This window comes from Diceros bicornis, chromosome 37 (assembly GCF_020826845.1).
Source record: "Diceros bicornis minor isolate mBicDic1 chromosome 37, mDicBic1.mat.cur, whole genome shotgun sequence".
NCBI lineage: Eukaryota > Metazoa > Chordata > Mammalia > Perissodactyla > Rhinocerotidae > Diceros > Diceros bicornis.
In genome coordinates this window covers 19,679,867-19,707,613 of record NC_080776.1, presented here as the reverse complement: position 1 = coordinate 19,707,613, position 27,747 = coordinate 19,679,867, and the positions used below count along the sequence as shown (strand labels likewise).

The window sequence follows — 27,747 nt, the reverse complement described above, 5'->3', positions numbered from 1 at the left end:
GAAGGCAGGGCCCGCTGGCAAGCCCTCAAGGGGAGTGATCACCTAGCAGAGGTTAAATAACCACAGTGGGACACCTGAGGAACCATGCCTTAGCCCCAGACAAGAGAGGCAACAGAGACCGGAGACCCAGAGGAGCATCCTCGCCATGTGGAGAAGGGAGGCTGCTATGGCCACCAGGAAGGTACCAGGAAGGGGTACCTGCACAACACGAAAACGCAGGGTTGTAAATGCAGGAGGGGAGGGCTGGAAGGGAAAACCATGCAAATGAGATCTGGAAATGGAGCTAAGTAAGTGGAGTGGGAGTGCTCGAGTGTCTGAATGTGCTCGTAAGTTCTCCAGAAGCTTCTCGGGCAGGAGCCTCCCTGGCTCACCAGGTCACTGAGGGCACTGCCCTTGGCCCTGCTTCACTCTGCAGCTGCAGTCATCTGAGAGCCTGGGGCTGGGCAAGGCGTGCAGCAAAATGCACCCCCAGAAAGTGCCAGGGGCTGGGGTACTGGGCCTTCTAGGGGTTTCTGTAACCAGAGCTGAGCCCAGAGAGATGGAGGAGTATCAGATCATGGAGGGCTGTGGACTCCAGGTTCTACCAGCTGGCTGAGATCAAAAGTGTTCAATCCTCACACCACCAGGGTCAGTTCACACGTGACAGGCACTGGTGCATGAGGTGTAGCAGGGAAAGGGGAGCGAGGTGAGCAACTCCTCCTCCATGGACACAGCACTGGGCCCAGAAAGGCTGCCTCGACATGCAGCAGCAGTGTGGGCAAAGGGCAGGCATCTTGCCAAGACTTAAGAAAACTACACAGGGGAGAATGCAAGGGTTGAAGACATTGAACTTCATGCCAGAGCCGCGGTCCACACAACAGGAAGCTTCAGGAAGAATCCTCCTCAGCATAACAATGTCACAGCAAGGTTTCCTGAACAGCTGCACAAGGCCATCCTGAAAAAGTGCTACCACCACCATCGCAAACATCCCCCAGCCCCCTGCAGGTATTTAAGGCTAACAAAGACGATTAATTTGGAAGTAGATGCCTTCTAAAACTCACATGTCCTGGGCCTTTAATAGATTTAACAGTATCACACCTGGAAGTATTTTAACTTAAATTTCCACTGAGGTCTACTTGGAATTGTTGAAGAAAGGGAGAGTTAATTCCCATACCGGCCATTTTTCCAATAAGGATGCATTTAAATGGAAACTTCTCCACCCAATGACGCCACAAACCCAGAGGTGCCACAGCGTGGGACTTGGGACTTGCCCAGGGGGCTATGCTCAGATTTCCACCTTCCGAGTCGGCACAGCCTCTGTATCATGGTCAGCCTTCCCTCTACCCACTCCTGCCTTAGGATGGATACTCTGCATGGGGTAAAAACGGTCATTCCCCTCCTCCGTCATGGCACACCTTTCCGGGACTGTCTCTGCATTCACGCCTGCCCGGTACGAAGAGAGGGCTAAGGAGAGAAAGACAGACCAAGGCACTTTCAAATGCTACATCTTTCTATGCTGTGCCATTAGAAACAGCAAAAACTGAAAAGCCACCTAACCACCTGCTAGAGGAATAGTTAAATGTACCATATTGTTCTCAGATTAAAACTCTAAAAGATGAGGGAAACATAACTATGCTAAAAGGACAAGGAAGACAGCTCCTTTTTCCTTTTTTCTTTTGTCCTATCTTTCAGTTGGTTCAGAACTCAAGGGGGAAGAAGGGTGCTATTTATTGAGCCCTTCTGAACTTTCAATAGTGAATGAGGTTGCAGAAGGCCAGGTTTTTAACAGCCAGATTTAAAAGCCAGTATCAAATGTATTAAACTTTATAGATAAAGCAGTTTTCTGATGGGCCTCAGCCAAGCCCCTTTCCAGGGGACAATGAATTGGAACACTCAAGGTCGACAGAGCACCCCAGGAGGTGGTGATCAAGATCACAATAAAAAGGAGGCTGGTCTGTGCCCACCTATTTATCTTGAAACTGATGGCATTCTGTTTGGACCTACAGTAGAATTTACTCTTTTTAATTTTTTGGTTTTTTTTTTTTTTTGTGAGGAAGATCAGCCCTGAGCTAACATCCATGCCAATCCTTCTCTTTTTGCTGTAGAAGACTGGCCCTGAGCTAACATCCGTGCCGATCTTCCTCTACTTTATGTGGGACACTGCCACAGCATGGCCTGACAAGCGGTGCGTCGGTGTGCGCCCAGGATCCGAACCCAGGCCACCAGCAGCAGAGCACATGCACTTAACCGCTACGCCACGGGGCCGGCCCCTAGAATTTACTCTCTTAAAAAAAAAAAGCAACCTTCTTCTCCTTCTAGATCTTAAATCTTATCAGTCCAGTCACTAGACATCCCATCTAAACTGTATCCTCATTTCCTCTTCATATGTTATAAATCTGATATCATATATCAACATTAGCTGTGCCTAGTCAACTACAGTATTCTTTTATATATTTATAATGAGCCCTCATCCACTTTTTATCATCTTGTAGAGAATTCTAGTAGGAATAATAAGACTGTTTGCAGCTCTTACTGCCTGTTCCTAAGTCAATGACTCAGTAGAAAGAAAGTGGTTATGAGCTAACGTAAGCAGCTCATCCTCTCGCCCCTGGTTTCCCAGGCTTAGAATCTGTGCCTTAACAGGGAAGGATGGCAGGACTAGTCTCTTAACAAATAATGCTAACTTCTAATGGGATAAAACATCAGCTATGTTGTGCCCCCTCTCCCTTTTAAACTGCTTCTTATTAACAGAATATTGGTTTTAAATAAGCTGGATGCATCATCCTACCAACAGAAAATGGAAATATAAGGATTCTTATATATGTGAGATAGGATAGGATTTTATAACACAAACCCGGAAAACACTATTTGCTGAATTAATAAATAAATGAATTAATAAATAAATGGAAGGGATGGAAGAAAGGAGTGGTCCTATTAGACACAGATCCTGCGGTGCTAATTACTGCTAGAAAGCCATCATTTTTGGTAAACACACTCTGCTCCTTAACTGACTTACAGCCCACGGTACAGCGTACACAGACGGTCAACTCAGCCAGTCCTCAGGGATGTGGCTTAAAATCCCCCATCCTGGAGGGCCCATGAGGAAGTTACTTTTCTGAAACTCAGATGTCTGCATGTGCTTTACTGACATTTTGAAAATGGTCAATTCTCCAAGATTTCTGCATGCTAAAATCACTGTGGCCATATCCTAAAGCACAGACTCCACAGACTCTATCATCCATGGGTCCACGCGTGATACAGCGACACAGCCAACAGCTCTAAGATACTTCTGCGTGCACCGTGGCGATGCAGTCAAAGACATTTGCTCTTCACCACGTTGCTACGTCCCTTCCATGAAGATCCATAAGAGAAACTATCCTCAGGTCTTAGCACCAGAATAACCGTGTGAAACAGTTGTCTGACCTTCCAGTCTTCTAAAAAAAAGTATTTAAATTTGTTTTTAAATTACAAGAGTAATAGATCTACTTGGAAAAAGTTCACGGTCTAAAGGGCGCACAGGAAACATTAGTCGCACTGAACTTTTCTATTCTGGGTAGTGAGGGGCGACTCGTGGGCACTCATTCTACTGTTGTGCTTCCCAGGTTGCAAATGGAGCACAAACGTTGTTTTAGGTGCAGCAAATATCACATAATAACATGATATAAGCACCCTCTCTTCCCTTATCAGTCAACTGTGTAACTGCTCACGCATCCCTGTTTTGCACAGCCTGCTAGAAAGCTCAGAGCCAAATCCGTGCTTGCCTCTCCAGGTGGACAGCAACTCACGACATGCATGTTTTGCACTAGCCTTCGCCCTGGCTTCCTTTTATGCTTCCTACCCTCATTTTCCTTTAACCACAATTTCTTTTCTTTCCCCTCAGCATTATTGAGACATATGTGACACATAACATTGTGTACGTTGAAGGTGCACAACACGATGATTTGACACATGTATGTACTGTAAAATGACGACCACAATAAGGTTTAGTTAACACATCCATCACCTCACAGTCACCCCTTTTTGCGTGTGTGTGGTGAGAACATTTAAGATCTACTCTCCTAGTAACTTTCAAGTGTACAATATGGTATTGTTAACCGCAGTCACCATGCTGTGCGTTACATCCTCAGAACTTACTCATCTTATAACCGGAAGTTTGTACCCTCTACCCAACATCCCCCCATTTCCCCCACCCCCTAGGCCCTGGAAACCGCCAATCTACTTTTTGTTTCTATGAGTTCTAAACACAAATTCTTTCTTTATTTTTATTTTCTATTTTTTCATTTCTTATTTTTGTGTTTTCTGATATTATAATAATAAGCAGCTTCAAATCTACTTAAGAATGAGGAAGGGTTTAAATATTTTTTTAATACTAAAAAGCCCTCTGTTTAAGAAGACCCTAATATTAATGTGCAAACCCTGAATTAAAAGTTGTAGCTCTGACCCATGGCGGTGCCTCAGGGCCACCTGGCACTTCCTTCCTAATCGAAAGTGCCTGTCTCCATTCACTCAGCCTCTGAGCCAGGCGGCAGGTTGGTGTGAGCTCTAAGGACACGGGTTCATGAACTTTCAAACTTCCTCAGGAGACAGTGCGGTACTCACTCCCCTGGTTAAGAACCCCAAGTTAACACCACATGCCTCCAGATGAGCTATCCTAAGAAGGACACAACATCACCCATGTAATATTTTGGCCTGAGATGCAAATCTGAACCTAATCACAAGGAAACATCAAACACAAAAGGAGAAATGTTCTATTTTATTCTTCTAAAACGTCAATGTCATGAAAGCCAAAGAAAAACTGGAAGAATGTTCAAGATTAAAAGAGGCTAAAGAGACGTGACAACTCAATGCAATATCAGACCCTAGATCACTAGGGAGCGGGGAGAATGCTATAAAGGCATCAATGGCTCAGAGACAAAACTGGACGCACAGTAGATAAGAATATTGTATCAATGTTAAATTTACTGGTTGATAATTGTACGGTTTTATAAGAGAATATTCCTATTAAGAAATACATACTGCACTCATATAGGAGTATAGGGCCACAATATATGTAATTTATCCTCAAATGGTTCAAAAACAGATTGTGTGTGTGGCGGAGAAAGTAAACAAACAAATGGGCAAAATGCCAACAGTTGATGACTATAGGTAAAGAGTATGCAAGTGTCCTTTGTACTATTTTTGCAACTTTTCTGTACGTTTGCAATAATTCCAAGTGAAAAAGGAAAAAAGGAAGCCCTTACCTTAGACAACACAACCTCCCATGTGGCAGTTATTTTTAAAAGAGAATCAAGTTTCCTTCGTTGCCTATTGATTTGCTAGTCTTTGGCACCTATCCAGCAGCCCCATCTGGAAGGGCAAAATACACCTCTCTCCCCACCACCCCCCCGGAGGCTGTCTTCCAGCTGCTCACTCTTCAGAAGCAGCTTTCTTTTCCTTCTGGGAATTTACAGACCTCCAGAGCCAGCTGATCTGCAGACTCCTGAATGTTATTTTCTCCTGCTCTTTCTTTTTTTTTAGTTACGTTATTTTTAAATTTGGGGGGCAGACCAGGGGCACAGAGCCTCACCGTCCCAGGCCTTGTGAAGTCCACGCTGTGCGCCAGGCTCTGCCGCATCTGGTTACTGAAGAGGCGGACGCAGACGCTCTGGAGGTACTCCGGCGTGATCTGCAAAGAGCACACGAGGACGCCTGGTGAAAGGCGTGAGACTCACCCACGGACATCTGAGCAGCCCAGCAATCACCAGAGCTGTCGCAACAGTCTCTGTAAGGACGGAGAGGAGGCTGTGCTTTAACAGAGAAGTTCTTGGGAGTTAAAGCATTGAGCCCGACAGAAAAAACTGCTAACACACCACAGGTCTGATCATGGGATATCACACTTCAAGTAATTCTGCTGAGGTGCTCCCACTGTCATGCACAATTAACTGATTTTAAACTATTTTTTGTTAACTCAAGCAAGAAAGTCATTGGGTGGCTATAATGTAGTGGAAACAATGCTGGGTTTAAAATCTGAAGATCTGGGCTCAGGTTGTGGACTCTTGAGAAAACCAAGATCTCTGCCTCTCGATTTCCTGACCTGTCAAGCGAAATGAATAATGTCTACCTCTCAGGGTCACTGTGAAGGGGTAAATGAGATCAGAGATGTGCCTAGCACATGACAGGTGGCTTGGCAAATGCTTATTGAACATCTAATGATGGAGACATTTTTATAAACTATCAAATGCTTGACCACACGAGGCTGAATTACTGTTCTCATCAATGCTACTATATTACGGCATATTTCTTTAGCATCTCTCATACCTCTCTCATTAGCTACTATAATTAAGGATTGATATACATCTAAGGTGGTAATCTCTGAAACTTTTTCTTTTCTTTTTATAAAAATAATACACACTCACTTAAAATGTATGAGTGCCACAACATATCCCCAATCTCATCCTTCCCCCACAAACCAATCCCTGGAGAAAACCACTATTAACAATTTTGTAACCTTCCAGATTTTTTTCTTTGCTTGATGGTTAGAGGGGAACCTCCTTCCCCAGCCTCATGATTCCACATGGTGAACTTCCATATGGTTATATAACTGGCCTCTCTCCCTACCCCTCACCCACTTGTCCCCATGAAAGGAGGACTACAACCAACTGGTGAGTTGGAAAGAGCTGGGAATACTGGACTAGAGCCTTATCTCTCCCTACAGGACTCCCAGCTACCCACTGGAAACTTCTGGTCTGCTTCAACCGCATACAAGGCTCTGTCCATCCATGGCAGATGTCTCTAGTCATCCCTCAACACTCAGCTGTAAGGGACTCAGACAAAGAAGGGCTCTATCTCGAGGCTGCACCTCCTACACTATCCTGAGTCCATTTCCTCTAAATTCCTATGGGATCAAAATTTAAACATTCCTTTTCCTCCTGTATTTTCAACCTTTCCTTTTACACCTTTTCCTTCCCTACAACCTAAAAACACGTCCAAATATACTTCACATTAAAAAAAAATCTTCCCGTTTCTCCACCCTTGGTCTTCATCTATCAACTGCCCTCTCAATATTCTTCCTTCAGAGCCAAGGTCCTTGAAAGAAGAGCTACCTTTGCTGTCTCACCTGCCTTTACCTTCCAACACACTATAACCAAGCTTCCCTCTGCATGGCTCCACGGAAACTCAGGTGGCAAAGGCCACCACCAATGACCTTCTTCTTCTTCTTTTTTTTTTTTTTGTGAGGAAGATTGGCCCTGAGCTAACATCTGCCAATCCTCCTCATTTTTGCTGAGAAAGGCTGGCCCTGGGCTAACATCCGTGCCCATCTTCCTCCACTTTATATGGGACGCCGCCGCAGCATGGCTTGACAAGCGGTGCGTCAGTGCGCGCCCAGGATCCGAACCTGTGAACCCCGGGCCGCCGCAGCGGAGCGCATGCACTTAACCCCTTGCGCCACGGGGCCAGCCCCCACCAGTGACCTTCTAAATGTCAAAAACACTGAACACTTTTCAGTTCTAGTCTTCTGGAGTTTTTTCTGGCTTTTGAGACTTTGGATCAACTCCTTACTCCTGAAACTGCTTCCTCTTTTGACTTCTGGAACTGCTACCAGAACCATTTCTCTAACCAGGAAATTTGGTTATGTCACTTGCTTGCTTAAAATGGGTGAAGGAGGAAAGGACATGAATAAACAGTTGGCTGAAAAACAAAATATAAATGGCCAACAAACACATGAAAATATATTCAGCCTCATACAAAATTAAAGAAATGTAAATGGAAACATTCAGAATACCAAGTTTTACTTACCAAACTGGCAAAGATTTCAAAGCATAATCATGTCTAGTGTTGGCAAGTGTGTGGAGAAGTGGACACTCTGATACACTCCTGGGGGCAGGGGATGGGCAGACACTGTTGAAATCTTAGGAGAACTAATGTGGCAACTTCTAGCAAAACTTCAGTGCCTGTAACCTTGCCCAGCTTTGGCCGCTCCAGCCACACCAAGCAACTTGCAGCAGTTTTGTGAACGTCTGTGTGCTGTGCTTTCACATGAGCAGAGAGGGGTCAGCCCAGGACACTAGCAATTCCACTCTTAGGATCTTATCTTACCTATACTCAAAGGTATACACACAAGAATGTTCACTGTGACATTTTTGTAATAGCAAACAAAAAAATCTACATGTTTATCATCAGAGATCTGATGAATTAGGGTTCACCCTTACAATGGAATAATGCACAGCGTTAAAAAGAATGAGGTAGGTGTGGTCATGTGGAGAGATCTCCAAGATACACTGAAAGTGAAATAGCAAGTTTCAGAAGAGTAATGGATCATACAATCCCAAGTAAGTATGTGTATGCTGCATGCACACGTGCATCTGTGTGCACACACACACACAGACGCATGCATAGAAATGTTGTGAAATAATACACAAGAAAATGTTAATCTTGAATATCAATAAGGAATTGAGACTAAGGAATTGTGTGTGGGAGGAGGGCTTTTGCTCCTTACTATATACTCCTCTGACTTGTTTCAAATTTTTACCATGAGCATGTCTTTCTTTTACATGAAAAACAAGCTGGTTAAGAGTCCAGTCTCTGCCATCCCTCACTGCTGATCTCTCCCTGTCTTGATACTTGAGGCCCCTTCAACCTTGGCCTGGTGGTCTGTGGGCCTCTGCTTGCACACCCCAGCAATAAGAACTCATGTGCCCATCTCTGGGGTGACACCTGGTGTCACATCAACCCTGGCTGTAAGAGGCACACCAGGATGATGGCAGTTATTTTTTAATAGAAGAGAAGGCAAAAGGAAAACATATGCTTTTATTTTTATTTATTTCTGTACTGTTGGAATTTTCTAACTATGTGCATGTCTTTTTTTTTGGTCAAACAAAACAACCAACAGAAGAAAATTAAGGTTAATATTTACTCTGGCCCCTTCACTGGGAAAAGCTTCTTTAATAACACTATGAAAAGGCAGAATGGATAAAGGGAAATTGATAGATTTGACTCCATAAAAACATAAACTTTACTAAATTAAGGAACATTAAATTAAAAAGCAAGCAACAAACAGGAAAATATTTATACAAGATGAACAGTGAATGGCCTGTGTCTAACAGCCACGTCTGAAGCTGAATTTCTGACTCCCCCAAACCTGCCCCACCCAAGGCCTCCCCCGTCTCTACTGGTGGCCATGCCACCTTTCCAGCAGCTTAGGCCGACACGTGGAGTCATCCTTGACAATCCTCTCTCTGTCTCTCCGTCTCCCCAGGTCCAATCCAGCAGGAAACACTGTTGGCTCTCCCTCATACCACACCCAGCGAGCACCTCTCCCACCTCGCCTGCTACCTCCACCACCACCAGATCTCCCTTCCGTGACTGCAAGACCCTCCTGCTGGTCTCCCTACTTTCCCCTAACGCCCACTATGGACTAAACTAAACCAACGGCCAGGTGATCCTTTCACAACACGCCATACCAGACCACTCCACTGTTCTGCTTCCCAGTTTAATTGTAGTAAAAGCCCAAATCCCTACCGTGGCCCCCCAGGGCCCCCCCTCATGACCTGCTGTGTCTCGTTTCCCACTTCTCCCTCGCTCTCCCCCTCACTCAGGCCAGCCACACCGACTCTTTGCATCACTCCTCGAACACGCGAGGCACACTCCCACTTTTGGTCCTTTGCATTGGCTGTTCCACTGGCCTAGAGTTCTGGGAGAATCCCAGAGAGTCACATAACTAATTCTCTCACCTCTTTCAAATGTTCACTCAAGCATCCACTATCAATGAAGCTCACCCTGACTGCCTATCTAAAACTGCCCCCTGCCCACACACGCATATCCCCACAAATTCTGATCCCCTTTACGCCACTTCACTTTTTTTCTCCTAGCCCTTGCCATTTTCTAGCACACTACATAATTTCCTTATCTATTATCTTTATGTTGACTATGTATTATCTCTCTCCCCTACTGGAATGTACCCTCCATGAGGCAGGCATCTTTGTTTTGCTGCCTAACGTATCCCAAACACCTAGAACAGGGCCTGGTACATCATAAGCATTCAACAAATCTTTGATAAATGAATGAGAGAAGCACACAAAAAACGTTCAATTTCATATGCAATGAATGTAATGTTTTTAAATCCTGAGATACTATTTCTCACCGATCAAATTTGCAAAACACAAAAATTTTAACAGTAACACCCAAGATTGGTAAGGGTATAAGAAAATGAACTACCAGTGGAATCAGATTGGCAAAACCCTCCAGGAGGACTTTAGCATAGATTTCAACCCAGAAAATCAACTTTAAAAAATGTAACACAGGCACATCTCCAAGGATATCTCCTTTTCTAATTTATGAAAGTGAAAACCTGGAAAACAACCTAAATGTCCAAAAATGGGGACCTGACAGTAAAGTATGACATTGCCATGTGATGGAAAACTCTACAGCCAGTACAAGTGAGGCATTGTAGAAGAATATTTAATGACTTCAAGAACGCATGATTCAGTATTAAGGAAAAGAGCAGACTAGAAAACTGTCTGTGAATTAGAGTCCATTTTTATGAAACATGTGTATCTAAGTATTAAAAAAAGTCTGGAATGTTAACAAGTGTTATCACTAGTGACACAATTACAGGTAATTTTAATTTTATTTTTGCATAGTTCTATATTTCTGAAATTTCCTATAATACACATTAATTTGTAATCATATTTTTTAAGTTACTAAAAACAATTCTAATACACAAACTTAAATTGGTGATAAAAGTTGTATAAAGCTTAATATACACACACACACACACACACGAGTACAAGTACAACTGGGGAAACCTGAAGAGCACTAGGCTGTGTCAGGGCCAACACCCAGGTTGTGCTATTGTACTACAGTTATGAGGAATGTTATGATTGGAGGAAACTGGGCAAAGTGTACAACAGCGTTACTTGTTTTAATTACATATGAACCTACAACTAATTCCATTTAAAAAAAAATTATATTTCCACAAAGAGATTTTATTATACTTTCTAATTTTTTATTAAGTAAAACACTAGAGTCATTCCCATTAAAGTCAGGAATAAGACAAAGACGCCTATGATCACAGTACTGAACAATGTCCCATAGTCTTAGCCAATACGCTAAGAAAAAAGAAAGTTATAATATATAATGAGAAAAGCAAAACAAAAATATTATTTGAAGATGATATGACTGCCAACCTAGAATACAGCAGAATCAATCAAAAGAATCTTTCAGATTAAGAGTTCAGAAAGGTAGCTGGATACAAAATCAATATACGAAAATCTGCTTTCCTATGTACCAGCAGGGTATTTCTCCTTCATTTTTATGCCACTACGTAATATTTTTTTCTGTTGCCAATTTATTCTTTACTAACATTAAGAATATGGTAGAGAAAAACACGGTAGATAATGTGTCAGGAAAAATGGATGAAATACTGCAAACAGCATGATACACAGCATGGCACGTCAGCCTGGTCTCCGCTGTGCCGTTGGCTTTGTGAAGCAGCGGGGCAGGCGTCATTGGCTGGGAGTGGCCAGGAATCGCACATCAACACCGTCCACGCCCATAACACCTCCCTATCTCAAAACAACAAGTGAACTGTCGGGGAGCTTTCTTACCATCTTGCCACTGACCGTGGCCTCCAGAGAATCCACCAGCTCGGCCGTGACGCCGATGAGACTGTGGTAGTCCGCCTGGATCTTACTGTACCGTTTCAGGTACGTCATGGACCGACGCTCAGCTTCTATCAGCTGCTGGTGGAGCTGCCGCAACATTTCTAGGAAGATAAATTATATTTACATTAAAACAAAACAAAAAAACAACAATTAGAAAAAAACCCACAAGATAAAAAATAATTATATTCTTCTCAAGGGAGTCCATATCTACTGTCAGAGTATTTTGCTATAACAATAAACTTGACACTATTTGTGTTTAACGTTTTACTTCTATTTCATGCCACATCTAATTACAGAGTGCTTTGTAATCACTGATTTTAGATATCTTTGGTAGTCCAACCGAATCATTACTGGTTTTCCTAACAAAATCTATTTTCTTGACTGAACCCCATGCAATTGCTTTTAGTTCTTCTATGTGCAAGAAACAAACTCAACATTTCTTTCTATAATCAGCCCACAAAATGGCTGAACCAAACCTATGTCTTTTTCTATTTCTGCCCTGGGAGGTTGCCTGGGGGACAATTCATAACCATAGGACAGTTCTTCGTGTTAAGTAAAGGTTAGGGCCGTGTGACTGACACTGGAGAAAACTAGAAGCCAGAATGAGATAAGATTCCAGGTGCTCATTCTGCCAGTTTGATAAAGCAAAAATCACCCCAAAAACCCTTAAGCAGGCAGCCTTGGAAGGTTCTAGAATTCTCTTCGTAGAATCCAACCCTCCCACTGCCCCTCGTGTCTTGACATGAGTACAGCCATGTTTGGCCGCTCCATTGACCTACAGCCACCAGCACAAAAAGAAATATAAAAGCTGCTTGCTGCATGGTGGGAACTGGCCCTTCTTCCACAGAGAGCGTTGCAAGTTGTAACATTTCAAGGCTCTTGGAGCGTGGTAGCACGGGATGGACTGGCCATCTGTGCCGGGCTAGGACGATAACCAAAGAGAACAATGCACGTACACAATTACTGGGCTGGGACGTTAGCCAAGGGGCTCAGTGCACATACGCCACTGATAACCATTTGTGCATGGCAACACTAGATCCTTGCTCTGTAAACTCTGTAGCTGCTTATATAAACTGCTGGAGACTAAGACTCTGTGCGAGTTCCACCTGTGGAAGGGACGCCTTGCCCAGGAGGTATGATTCCCGCCTAGCCACGTTGATTGACAGGACTCTCCCGGCAGTGGGGCGTGAATGTTATATAAATAATTGATTTATTGTAAAGTAATTGATCTGATGTGTTCTCTTTTCGGTCAACCTGGTGTTTCTCTTTCCGGTTGATTTGTGTCATTTCCCTTCAGTCGATCTGGTGTTTCCCTTTCCAATCGATCTGATGTTTTTCCCTCTTATTATATGACCTATTCGGATCTGCTGCTATCTCAGCCGATGTGGATGTTTTCCCTTTCCAGTCGAGCTGGTGTTTTTTCCCTCTTATTATTTGACCTATTCGGATCTGTTTGTGGACTATCGCCTTTACTATCCTCTATATAATAAAATATACCTTCAGTCCATTTGTTTGGAGTGGAAAGTTTCTTTTACATCTCCGGTAGAATCCCCGAACCTCTCATAACACCTCGGCAGCACCTGATGGCCAAGCCACCCTGAGCACAGTTGGAATATGCAAATCTTTATCTGTGTCAACACTCCTTTGCCCCATCCTACTTTTCCCCTTCCCTGGAAGGCTACACTTTGGATGGAAGGAATGACGCTGCCCCAAAATCCAAGGTAACTCACTATTGTCCTGATCCAGGCACTGTGTAATATTTAAACTCTTCATTTTAGAACACATTTCATGTATACAGAGAGAGATTTTTAAATTATAAAGACCTGAGCTCAAATCCCTACTCCACCACTTTCTGGCTGGGTAACCTGGGGCAAGATATTGAACTTCTCTGAGTCTCATTTCTTAACCTGTAAAAAAATGGGGAAAATGATAATGACCTTGAAGGGTTATTGTGAGGATTAAATGACTAAACATACTCACAGTGTCCAGTACAATGTTGGTCCGTAGCAGGTGACCAGTAAGTGGCAGTTATTACTATTATTTCCTTTCATGGAAAGGGGTCAAAGGTTTTCTAAATGTATCTCTATGCAAGCAGATAACTTGAAAAAGCAGCAGAAAAGTTACATCCTAAAGCAGTGGGATGCAAACTCTGAAATATATCAGCACCATCCAAAAATAAAGATGATCAAGCCTCACCTTCAGAGACTCTGATTCTGTGGATACTGGGTAGGGACTGAGTATCTATATTGTCAAAAAATCTCCCCAAATGGCTCTGATGCATACCATACATTTGAGAGCTACTGTCCTAAGTTACCATTCCTCCTAATTTGTGTCCTAAACAGCTATGAGGAGTACCCACATTCAAACTGTATTTCAAAAACTTTCATGTTTCATGATTATTGATGTGCAGAAATAAAATATTTTAACTATTAAAATCTAAAATATCACATAATAATGAACTATTATTATTTAGCACCCATCAAATCTCAGTATTAAAAGATAACTTTAAAAAGTCATCTGGCACAAATTTACACCCAGTACTTGAACCTTTGGAGAATATTCCTGGAAATCATTTATCAAACTTCTCCTTATATATTATTAGGGAGAGGGAGTCATTACCTTCTTCCTACACCAAGCATTATTAAAGCTTTTTCATATGTACAAAATTCAAAATTACATAAACCAGAACTTCCAACAATGAAAATTCTACAGAATATTTATAATCCCATTTTGTGGTAGAAAATGTTAGAGATCATCTGTGCAAACCCTCTCAACATGTACCAAGTGACAGATAATGAACAAAGTACGAAAACCTATTACTGGGTCAAATGACTTCCAAAATCATCAATGTTAATGTCATCAAAGTAGTCCCTCTCTAAAAGGGACTGCATAAAGGAACTCTTCCCCTCAGAAACTCATCGTACAATTAAGGGACTACTTATGGAACTTTTGCCTTAGGAATCCAGAATTGGAACCGATGACAATTTTAATGTATGGTACACATGAGGGAATAGAAACCTAACCGCCAGCAGCCTACAGGAAGGAGAGAAGTAGGCAACCGGGCTGAAACGTCTGTGACCACTTCACATACACCAATTTAGCAAAACATCTATCCAGACATCACCTTGCAGACACTTTAGCTGGCTACAAATAGGACCTGACCGTTACTGTAAGCTATTTGGGTCACAGCTCAAAATATCAACTTTATTTCTGAGCATTAAAGAGAACTTGGACTCTTTTTTCCCTGTCAAAAGTTTTATGAGACAGGGACAACTAAGCCAAGATGTCTTGCCATGCAGGATCTCAGCTTTTAATGGAGATGTCTTATTCCATGTTATTTTAATGAAGCTGTCTTAGTCATGCCAATGAAATTTATTGAGATTCTTCATATTTCAAAACTACTGACATAATTTGTGCAAAAGTCCAAAGAATTGCATGCCAAGGTTTAAACAAGAGATATACACAACTAAAAGCATACCAGTTAAGGTCACAGAAAGTTTTCCTATAATTCTAGCATGTGAAGAAACAATAACAAAGTGATGGAGACCTTCCCTACAGTCAAGCTTTCTCCTGTTAAAACACTTCTACTTCACTTAGGTGTATTCCTTTTTATTTTTTTTCAAGAACAGATGAGATTTAATTTGAGAGATTCCTTGGCTGCTCAAGACAAAATGACACATTTTAAAATATGGACTTGTTTTTCTAACCTAATATAAAAACCTAAAATCAATCACTCTATCTTTATGATATACTCTTTCTTCTTTGTATTAAGACCTAAAAAAGCTCTTTGCTATCCTAGTAATCCACAAACACTGGATGAAGAAAGTCATGACTTATAACTATGAATATAAGTCATCATTTTTAAAAACACTACTTAGGGCTCTGAACTCTAGAAAAATGATAGGTTGTTCACTTCCTGAAGGAGCCAAATCAATTAAAGACAGATATGCTACAAGATACTATTTCTATGTCCTTTTTAGTTAGCTAGGTGAAAATAATAATCCAATATGTTATATTGTCACCCTAAGTTTTTACTCTAAACACCATCTTTTAACATAATTCCTTTTGAGAGAATTTTCTATTCCAAGCACTTTTTTTGCCTTCTTCAAAAGCTTATGGAAATCTCACTTTATCCATGAAACCTTCCTATCAAGACACATAGATTTATCCAATCAATCAACTAAAGAAAAACAACACCTGAGTCTAGAGTCAAATTAATTTGAGGGCATGTCTGTGCCTTGTGGTGACTGCAGCCTCAGCTGGTGACAAACTAGCTGTCATGACACTGGGCCTGGTTCAAATGCCCTGTGGTGCTAATCCCTGATCTCCATGGCAATACTGCATTTCGGGGTGTATTCAGCCACAGACACATACTGTGCCTGCCAGACTCAATTCCACAGACATTCAGCTTGGCTATCCTCAGAAAAGTCAATCAAATCAAACTTAAAGAAGGCTCGAAAATCCCAGCCTCCTTGCGGAAATTCCAAATGAAAGATCTGTAGGAAAACACAGGCTCTTCTTTGCATTTCCCCTACTATGTTTATTTTGTCTGCAAAATCGGGCCACTTATCAGAGACATAACTGGTTCCCGGCAAAAAGCTATCCTCAAAAACTGCAGGGTATGCTGGGGTGACAGAGGCTGGCAGAAACTCAGGAATCAGGGAGAAGTTTCTCACCACCTTCCCTCCCCCAGCGCCAAGGAGTCCAAAGGCCAAATCTGAACAGGGACTAAGCAGATTCAGTTAAGAACTAGGGCAGTTCTGTGAGACCCAAAGGATGCAGGTGGGGTGGAGGTTTTAAAATGTAACTGCAAAGTCTTGTGACACTCCTTCCTATCAAGAGGTGGAATGCAATTCTCCTTCCTTTGAATGTAAGCTGGCCTTACGAATTCGCTTCTAATGAAGGAATGCAGCAGAAATGACAGTGAGTTACTTCAGAGGCTGAGTCAGAAAAGGTAACACAGCTTCCATCCGGCTCTCTCTGGGAACACCCACCCTTGGAACCTAGTCTCCACGCCTAGAGGAAGCCCAGGCCACATGGAGAGTCCGTGTAGTTGTTCCAGTCAAGGGCCTCTGCTGAGATCCCAGCCGACAGTCAGCATCAGCCACCTTGTGCACATGGTGAGAAAGCCTTGGAGATGGCCCCACTCAGCTCTGTCTGCACCTATGAGACACCCCGAGGGAGGACTGCCTAACTGAGCCCACAACTCCCAGACCATGCGAGATGATGATAATAAACGGACTTTGCTGTTTTATGCCACTAAGTCTGAGGTGGTTTGCTAGGTAGTAATAGAAATAAAACTAGTGGGCAAAGGAGCATCTCCAGGAGTTGCAGGGCGAGAGCCAAGCGCTCAGCCCAATGTAGGAATTCCATCTGTGCTGGATATGAGAAAACCGGCACAGGACCCCCCGAGCCAAGGCCCAGGAACCATACCAACACTGCGGGGAGCAGGCCTGAAGGGCCGGAGTGACCGCTGGGACTTATCCTCGGGCATCACTGTGCGGGGCAGAGCAACCTCAGGGAGCTCCAAGGCTGCAGCCTGGTGACCCTCGGAGCATTCCATGTTGACCCCAGGAGGCCACATCTGTACCCCTGCTCCTCTGTTCAGCACGGGACCAGGGAAATAATTCCTGAGACCTGCTGCTCCTCCATAAAGGGCCAGTGGGGCCCATCCCCTCTGATCTACAGGAGGCGTGGCACAGCTGGCAGAACCAGCTGCACATTCAGAAGTGCTGGGCTGGAGACACGCAAGGCTGCAGAGGGCAGAAACATTCAAACTCGTCTTATCTGAAGCTACAAAAGCCGTCCTATGTCAAATCTAAAGCACTGCTCGTTTGTCCACTCCCTGGAAAGCAAAGGGCTAAATAATTTACTAATGCTTCCATTCTTTAGAAAACTTTAACTCTCTAAAAAGAAACACAGAAAAACAAGGGCAGGAAGTGTTGAAATCCTCTCCAACATTACTCTGCTGAGCAAAGGGCACACGTACTATTTCACGTAGTAAAACTCCCCCTGCTGGGAACTGAGGCTTATGCCACCCACACCTACCAGAGGCGTGAAGCCCATCAGATACCCATATACCCGTAACAACTTAAGCAGTTTTCATGATGTAGTATCAAAGACAAAACTCGGGCAAAGAACCCCAACTGTGGCCACCAATTTCATATCAGCTAAAGTTTTTCTCATCTTTCTGAAAAATAAACAGTTCTAGTAAAAATTACAATCATGGAAAACCATCATTTTATGCTATAAACTTAGGACTGAAATTCCTACTCTGAATGTAAAAAATGGAAATGCTTTATAAGAATGGGTGCTCCACACTGCTACTGAGATAAGACCCCATTAGTCTAGCTCAAGGTCAAAGGGAAAGATACTGAAACAATTCTTCCCCCACCCCTGCTGTACTGTCTTCTAACTGTGCGGCTACAGCACGTCCCTTTGGCATATTGCCTGGATTCTCTTCATTTCTCCACGTCTTAGTTACCTGACACGCAAGACAAAGCTAACAATACCAGCCAGCCTGAAAAGTGGGCCTCAAGGAATTGCAGATAAAAATGATTGCAAAGCACTTCATAAATATTTAGACTTTTAAAGCCCTCCTTTGCTAAGTCCGTGGAATTCTATCTCGTTACTTAAAACTTGAGTTGCCAAAGTTGTTAAAAATTTTTTACTCTAGATGATTTACCTTTGTTACTCTGTCCATTCTCCTTCTGGGATGAGGAAGAAGTTCAGGAAAACAGGCATTCAGGATACAGTAACTCAGGTATCTCACATTGTGAGGCCAATCAGAGAAAGAGCCTCAGCATGGTAAAAAAAAAGGGAATTCTCAGGACAGTGAAGGCCACTTCTTCTTTTTTTTTTTTTTTTGGAGGAAGATTAGCCCTGAGCTAACATCTGTTGCCAATCCTCCTCTTTTTGCTGGGGAAGACTGGCACTGGGCTAACATCTGTACCCATCTTCCTCTACTTTATATGGGACGCTGCCACAGCATGGCTTTGATAAGCAGTGCGTAGGTCCGAGCCCGGGATCCAAACTGGTGACCCCGGGCCACTGAAGCGGAGCACGTGAACTTAACCACTACACCACCAGGCGGGTGAAGGCCACTTCTTAATGTTGCTATAAACAGCTAAGACAGGTAACCGACTTCCTAACACCTGGATGACTCACTCTCAAATAAAGCCTCTTCTCTCCATCTCAGTTTCTGCTATGTGCGTCCAAGTCTTGTACTATTTCAACAGTGCCCTGACTGGCCTCCTTACCCTCTTCAAAAGACCTTTCCCACCACTACCAAAACTTTCTACTCAAAACGCAAATCTGAATTCATACCCTTTAACTCTGTAGCTTCAAGGCTAAAGCTTTATCCTAAGGAAATGGAGATGGGGATGAAAACAGCACAGCACAGTAACTACGAGTGCACTATGGAGCCAGACTGCCTGGGTTTAAATCAGCTGCCACCCAGCCAGCCTCATGGCTGAAGGCAAGGTATTGAATTTGTTTTGTTTGGGTTTTGTTAATTTTTTTGGTAACAGTTTTATTGAGAGGCAATTCGTATACTGTATCATTCACCCATTTAAAGTATACATTTCAATGGTTTTTGGTATATTCAGTTGTGCAATGATCACAACAATCAATGAAAATGTAGAACATTTTCATCACCCAAAAAAAAGAAACCTGTATCCATCAGCAGTCATCCCCATTTTCCCCACCCTCCCCAGCCCTAGGCAACCACTAATCTACTGTCTCTATAGATTTGCCTCTTCTGGACCTTTCATATAAATGGAATCATACAATAGGCAGCCTTTTGTGTCTGGCTTCTTTCACTTAGCTTAATGTTTTCAAGGTTTATCCACGTTGTAGCACATATCAGTAATTCATTCATTTTTATTGCCAAGTAACATTCCACTACACGCCTAGACCACATTTTGTTTATCCATTCATCAGTTGATGGACATTTGGGTTGTCTGCACTTTTCGGCTATTTGAACAACATTGCTATGAACATTCATGTACAAGTTGTTGTACAGACATTTGTTTTCATTTCTCTTGGGTACATAGCTAGGAGAGGAATTGCTGGGTCATGTGGTTAACCCTATGTTTAAACTTTTGAGGAAACAACCTGCTTCTGAAGAATATTTAATAATATGGGGAAATGCTCTCTTCATTTGATAAAAATATTAAAAAACACACACATACATACAGGTATCTATCCTTGTTTGTTGGAAACATTACATATTTTGGGGTGTACATACGTATACAAATGCATTTCTATCCTTTCCAAATTTTCTATAAGGAATACGGTCACTTTTATCATCAGGAATAACAAAGAATGATTTTTTAAAAATGTAAACATGACCATGTTATTCTCCTCCTTAAAGTGCTTCAAAGGCAGGACCTTTACGTCCCTGGTCCCTGCCTAGTCTCTGACTTTATCTTAATCCTTCTGTTCCAGCAACACTGAATTCTTTGTAGTTTCTCAAAGATACTGGCTCAGTGCTTTTGCACAAGCCATTCCCTCTATCTGGAATTCCTATCCCTCATTCTGTCTGCCTCACAGACTCCCATTTTATTGTTCAAAACTCCAACTTGGCTAAAGAGAACTATGTCTTGGCCTTTTCTTTGTATCTCTAATTCCTAGCACAATATTCAATTTAATATATGTGTTGAACTGAACTGCAAATATTTCCATGCAACGAGGAAAAGAAAAGAATAACGTTTATAGTTACCTACTATATTTCAGCATATTTGCTTCAAAGCATGTTGAACAGGGTGAAAGGTGACAAGTATTTGCAAACTAGAATACTAACAGCTAATAGTTATCAAGCACTTACTACATGCTGGATGTTCTTAACCAAGTTTCATGTATTAACTCAATCCTCATAATATTCCTATGAAGTGGGTGCTATTATTACTACAACTAATATGATTTATTATGTAAATAATTTCTTTTAGAATCTTAACATACTGGCACCCATTAAGTTTAAGCTGAGAAATGCTTTTTAAGAGTATTAAAATAATCATAAGCCAAGTTGGAAAAGTCCTAATTTCACTGAAAACTGTCATTTTATATGGAACTCTAAGAGGAAAAAGGATTGCATATGCAAACACAAGGTATGTAGGTAGAGGCAAGTCCTTGAACAAAACCGTAAGGATATAAAAGCAGAGAGAAGAGCTGTAGTTCAGTCTGACTGTGGACAGTCCAAGGTGAGGCTAAGGAACTGAATCCAGGAAACAGGGAGCCACTGAAGGCTGAGGAAGCTGAAATAGAAGAAACACGTCACGGAATCCCAGGGACAAAAGAGTTCAATTAGGAAAAGGGAGTTTAATGCTTTGGAATTAGAAAGGAAGCAGATGGGATTATGCAGCAAAGTGGCCTGAATTTTTCATTAAATTATATAAAACAAACACCAACCTCATAATTCAAAAGGTTATATTCTTGTTATGAAATAACTTTTGATACATTCTTGTTCAGAATAAAAGGAGACAAGCATCCTTAAAGACTAACATGCTTTGGGAAATCAGCCTCCCACGGGTGGGGTGACATCCACCCACTCTTCCTTAGACAGGGTCCATTTACATCTGATGCCCAGCACTCTGTCCAGTTAGTGTCTCCTTTCTACTCTCAGAGTGGCCTGACTTGAACTGGATTGTGGTGATGGCTGCACAACTCTATACATCTGCTAAAAATCATTAAATTGTACACTTACAATGGGTGAATTTTACGGTATGTAAATTATACCTCAATAAAGTTGTTTTTTAAAATGTCCCAATTTAAATAACAAGCTATATGTCACTTGATCCATATGCCATGGCCTCAAGGTGTTTGCCACGGCCTTAAAAGTGGTTGACTGATCTTCTGTAAAGGGACAATTATTCCAAGGAGCTCTTTTCCAAGAGATAGATATTTTTTTTCCTAGTAAGACAGCTTCTAGGCACATGACTTAAAAATAAGACCCTAGGGGCCAGCCCAGTGGCGCAGTGGTTAAGTTCACATGCTCCGCTCCAGGGCCCTTGGGTTTGCAGGTTCGGATCCCAGGCATGGACCTATGCACCGCTTATCAGGCCATGCTGTGGCAGACGTCCCACATATAAAAAGTAGAGGAAGACGGACATGGATGTTAGCCCAGGGCCAATCTTCCTCAGCAAAAAGAGGAGGATTGGCAACGGATGTTAGCTCAGGGCTAATCTTCTTCATCAAAAAAATAAATAAATAAGACCCTAGGGGCCAGCCCCATGGCCTAGTGGTTAAGTTTGGTGCACTCCGCTTTGGCAGCCTGGGTTCAAGTCCCAGGCATGGACCTACACCACTCATTGGCAGCCATGCTGGGGTGGCGACCCACATACAAAATAGAGGAAGACTGGCATGGCAGTCAGCCCGGGCGAATCTTCCTCAGCATTAAAAAAAAAAAAAAAACCGGGTCCAGCCCCATGGCATAGTGGTTAAATGCGCGCACTCCGCTGCTGGTGGCCCAGGGTTCGGATCCCGCGCACGCACTGAGGTACTGCTTGTCAGGCCATGCTGTGGCGGCATCCCACATAAAGTGGAGGAAGATGGGCACAGATGTTAGCCCAGGGCCAGTCTTCCTCAGCAAAAAGAGGAGGACTGGCAAGATGTTGGCTCAGAGCTGATCTTCCTCACAAAAAAAAGAAAAAAAAAAGTAAGACTCTAGCCAGGTCTCAGAGACCCAATGCCATAAAAGTCAACCCTTCATGGGCCTTAACACATCCTCTCACTAATGTTTCATTCACCTTGTAAATATGGAAGCAACACTATCACTCATTCCTATTTATGAGGCAATCTAAGCCAGCGTGCTACCCAAACACCATAGGTGGTCTCCATTTGCTTCAAAAGGATACATACAATGTTAAAAGCTTTGGTGTGTTACTGGCTTTAAAAATTAAAGCCAGAAACTTTTCCAACTTCAACTTTAATTCTGGAGTCCAAGAATCCTGAAGAAAAAAAACAAAGAAAAAAATAAACGCACTAGATCACCGAATGCCAACAGCATTGCCAAGCTGTGGCCTCTAGGGTTAAATGACCCCACAGTTACTGAAATCAAAAGCAAGATTTCTTGCCAGTGTTGTGATGCTGTAAAGAACAGGTTTTAGGACATCTGACCAATTCAATTACAGAAGATTCAAGTACCCACAGCAGGAGGAAAGAAGAGAGTTCTTTCATAAACAGGGAAAAAAATAACCCTGTACACGATTTGAATATTTCATGTGATTTCAACACAAGTATGACAAGTAACCTTATTAGGTTGAATACCAAACATAATTTAGTCCGGTTTAGGCATATGTGGCCCTGGCAGGCATATACAATTATCACTAAGTTACCGAAAGTCTCCCGAAGAAAGGGACTCATTTCCATAAACCTTATCTAGATGAGAAAAAAAAGACAGAAACTGTTATCTGCCTCAAATACTCCATCATGTCAAGAATTATGATACACTTTTAGTTTGATTTATCCCTTAAAAATAAATTCTTTATCTCAAATAATGCTCACTGAGAAGGAAAAAATAATGACAAGTAGTAAAAGAAAAAGTGTGAGGGACCGGCCCCGTGGCGTAGCGGTTAAGTGCGCGCGCTCCGCTACTGGCGGCCCAGGTTCGGATCCCAGGCGCGCATCCACGCACCACTTGTCCAGCCATGTTGAGGCGGCGTCCCACATACAGCAACTAGGAGGATGTGCAACTACGACATATAACTATCTACTGGGGCTTTGGGGAGAGAAAGGGAAAAAAAAGGAAGAGGATTGGCAATAGATGTTAGCTCAGGGCGAGTCTTTCTCACCAAAAAAAAAACAAAAAAAAGAAAAAGAAAAAGTGTGATAAGCAAAAATCTTTCTCAGGATGATTTTCCTTATAATCTTCATATAAAAATATCTACCACCCAAACCAAGAAGTTCCACAAAAAATCACTAAAATTTCATACCCACTTACCTCTTAGATCCTGCCCCTCTCCCTCAGACCTTCCCATCCTTCCCCACTTTCTCCTCTCCAGCCCTATATCCTCATCCATGCCTCCCACCCCACCCAATCAGTCTATCCAGTGAGTTATCTGACTTTTCAAAGAAACACTGCAAGATAAGCAGAAAAGTCTTAAATTTTAAAAAGATTTTGCAATTCTCTGACACAGCATGATAACTTTATTTATAATGTGTGTGTTATGAGTTGAATTGTGTCCCATAAAAAGATATGTTGAAGTCCTAATCTCCTCAGAATTCGAGGTCATGAGAACAGGGTCATTGCAGATGTAACTAGTTAAGATGAGGTTGTACTGGAGTAGGGTGGGCTCTTAATCCAATGTGACTGGTGTTCTTACAAGAAGCAAATTGAGACACAGACACAGGGAGAAGATGGCCATATAAAGAAGAGCAGAGACGGGAAGTATGCTAACACAAGCCAAGGGACACCTGAGGCTGGCAGAAGCTGGAAGGGGCCAGGAAGGATCCTCCCCTAGAGGCTTGGTAGGGAGAAAGGTCCTGCCCACATCTTGATTTCAGACTTCTGGCCTCCTAAACTGTGAGACAAAGCATTTCTGTTGTTTTAAGCCACCGGTCTGTGGTCCTCTGTTACGGCAGCTGCAGGACACTAACACAGCGTGCTGCAGCTCACGGCTCTCTGTGCCCAACCACACAGAGAAGAGTCTCAGGGAAGGACTGCTATGTTGGCCAACATAAATCAAGACATGTTAAAAAACAAAACAAAACAAAACATTTGGGTATCCCTAGATACACTGTAGTGAGATTACGCAATCTTAAAGGCCAGAGAAAAAAGACAGATCACCTTCCAAGGAACAGAATTAGACTGATGGCCAACTTCAAGACAGCAACAATGGGAGCTAGGAGATGAAGCAATCCCACCTTCAACATCCTAGCAGAAGATAACCAAGCCTAGTGTTCTAAACCCGATCTGAGAAGGCAATAAAGACGCTCTCAGACAAACAGGGACTGAGAGAAGAGATCCTCAACTGCAGGAGATTTTAAAGGAATGTACTTAAGGTAGAGGAGAAAACCATCCCGATGGAAGCTCCTCAAAGCAAGACGGAAGAGTGAGCAAAAATATAAGGGTAAATCTAGAGACACACTGATTGCATAAAACAGCAAAAATGCCTAATTTGTGGGGTTAAAGTATACAACTAAAATATTTGACAATAACAGCACATAAATTGGAAAGGGGATAAATGAAGTTAATGCGTTCTAACGTCCTTGTAACGGTCAGGAAGAGAATCAGGATATTAACTTTAGATTTTTTTATGTATACATACTAAAGTATCTATAATGACCATTAAAAGAACATATGTGGAGAGTAGCAAAAGAGAAAAAAAATGGAATAAATGATTCTCCATAAATCCTGATGGTCTCTAACTTTCTTGAACTCTGAGGAAGAACCTGAACTCTGCCTTGGAATGCCAAACCAGAGCGGGCCGGTCGCCTGCAGCAGCCTCAGCAGACCCTTCCCTGACTGCCAGCTCCACCCCGCCGTGATCTAAGCTGTAGCCACACTGCCACATCCTAATTTTCATAAACAGAAGGCTTCACTGTGAGAAAATCTAATGTCCCTTATCAAATTTCACCACCTTCCAAACCGTTTTATATTTTCAACCTTCTAGGGGAAGAAGGTGGTAAAACTAAATTTAGACTGACCAAAATAACAAGCATAGAATTCAACCTAGGTTACTTTACAACAAGCTTGCTTTGATGAAATCAGTCAACTACCCAGCCTTCAGTTTAACAGCTACCGTTCACGAGTCACAAAGGTTGTTTTGCTGAATTACAACAGATTAGGAAACTGAAATGTATTGGGTTCAGAAGAAGAATTGCATCCGTTGTTCAATGGCAGGGGAGTAAGCTCCATATGGATTCTTGGAAACAGTGGGAGATCTTTAGAAAAAGCAATCTAATTATATCAACATACTTCAGTCTTTAAATACATTTCAATAAACCTCTCGGGAATATAATAATTTTAGTAAGTCAACAAAAATTACTATAATAGGTAAATATTGTTAATAAATAATATGCTGAAATGTCAACTAAAATGAAGACTAACAATTAAAAGAGCAATAAGCAAATAGTATGATGGAAATAATAGTACATAATCAGGTAATCAAATATATGCCAAGTAAGTGAGAATTTAAATAAAAATTAAAATATACATGGCCAGCAATTGTGTAAAGTAACCTAGTTCTTTTTCAGGCTACCAACTTTCAATGTAATTGAATCAATTATCCTTTCAATACTGAAAAATTATACATGGGATGATTTAAGACGTTAGTATATTTTAAAATACTTATGCCAGTCTAGGTTAACAAGTCTTGGTGCAACCAAAAAATCACATTGTACGGCACAAGAAAAGTTTGTTAAAGCAAATTATCTGAACACTCTTCTAAAATATAACATAAGCAAATTTTAGTTTTTTACAGCATCATTTAGAAACCACCAGCATATACAAGCGGAACCCACAATGCTGCCCAGGATCTGATACAAGACTCAGAGGCTGTCACTTACCTGGAAGAGTTCTTTAAATGAGGGGTGTACCATAGGGTTGGGAACGAACGGCAGGGCATAGAAAGGGAGAAACTCTGTGGTCTGGCTCAAGGCTGCCCCTTTGGTCTCCAGGTAGGCTTTGAAATAAGAAATCCTTTCATCCAGCTCCTCTTTGTCCTACAAGGAAGGGAACACGTTCGTTTGAAGTCTCCCACTTGACGCCCAGTCCACCCGGTCCCCCCATCCTCTCTCTGAGGCTCCCTTAGTTCCAGCCACGTCCCCGTTCCCCCCATCCTCTCTCTGAGGCTCCCTTAGTTCCAGCCACGTCCCCGTTCCCCCCATCCTCTCTTTGAGGCTCCCTTAGTTCCAGCCACATCGCTGGCATCCTCCCCACCTGGCCCAGCAAGCGCACCGTCTCCAGTCATTCTATCATCACCCCCAGTTCCACTCCTTCATGAAACTGTCAGGAGTATCACAGAACTAGATATATAGTTCAATACACTACCTTTTTACTTTAATACACTACCTTTTTACTTTATTATTACCATTTTCTCATATCCTTAAAATTCTATTTTTTTTTTTAATTTTATATATTTATTTATTTTGTGAGGAAGATCAGCCCTGAGCTAACATCCATGCTAATCCTCCTCTTTTTGCTGAGGAAGACTGGCTCTGAGCTAACATCTATTGCCAATCCTCCTCCTGTTTTTTGTCCCCCAAAGCCCCAGTAGATAGTTGTATGTCATAGTTGCACATCCTTCTAGTTGCTGTATGTGGGACGCGGCCTCAGCATGGCCGGAGAAGTGGTGCATCGGTGCGCGCCCGGGATCCGAACCCAGGCCGCCAGCAGCGGAGTGTGCGCACTTAACCGCTAAGCCACGGGGCCGGCCCACCTTAAAATTCTTTATAAACATTTTTAATGGCAGGACATAACCTCATCTTGTGGGTCTATCATAATTTATTTAACTAATCCCTCCATTATTAGATATGTACATTGTTTCCATATTTCAGATATCATAAATAAATATTTGCCTTCATTCCTATGATTCCCTTAGGAGAGGTTTCTAAAGATGAATAGTTTTTTGAAACAGAAGTTTCCATATCATTATTCCTTTCCTTTATTAAGCTAACTAAGAACTGATCTTGCCTGTTTCACTAATCCCATGTGTAACCCAAGGCAAGCAAGTCCCTCCCAGGGTTTTGATTTCTTCCTGGGCCTCAGTGAGAAGGGCGCATGAGTTGAGCTACTCAACCTTCCCAGACTACCCCAGCCTCATCAGTTCTATCCCTCACAGCCTTGTACACAGGCGAAGCGCTTCTAATGAATGCATCTCACCTCTCCTACATCGTGAAGCCCTCCTCTGACCACTAGACTTAAAAAATATACAACATTTATTGATTTTTTTATCTTACATGAAAATGGAAAGATTAGAAAACAGAAATAAATACAAAGAAACTGAAAATCTCCCAGGATCACACCCAGGAGTTCTACCTTGAGGACCAGCCTTCCAGGAATGGCTACCACAGTGTACTACACAGCTGCTCCCTCCATCACTGACTCTTCTTTTGGGCACCCAGGCATTTTAACAAGTCAACCCAGGTCCTCAGGGCAGTAGCTAATGCATGGAGAAGCCACTAAACA

The 27,747-nt window shown here is 42.4% G+C and overlaps 1 protein-coding gene across 8 annotated transcripts in view; it reads right to left on the bottom strand.

The window, feature by feature from the left end:
• The window catches only part of ARMC9 (armadillo repeat containing 9), a 150,494-nt gene that overhangs the window by 108,708 nt on the left and 14,039 nt on the right, over positions 1–27,747 (bottom strand). For 7 of the 8 annotated variants that reach the window (XM_058533192.1, XM_058533190.1, XM_058533191.1 and 4 more), the window contains exons 5-9: positions 26,127–26,282; positions 22,475–22,567; positions 18,307–18,331; positions 11,565–11,722; positions 5,546–5,644 (exon numbers count right to left, since the gene is read on the bottom strand). In XM_058533192.1, the coding sequence (XP_058389175.1) occupies positions 5,546–5,644; positions 11,565–11,722; positions 18,307–18,331; positions 22,475–22,567; positions 26,127–26,282 (531 nt within the window). The remainder of the gene's footprint in view (positions 1–5,545; positions 5,645–11,564; positions 11,723–18,306; positions 18,332–22,474; positions 22,568–26,126; positions 26,283–27,747) is intronic. The other variant, XM_058533198.1, reaches the window with a different exon arrangement.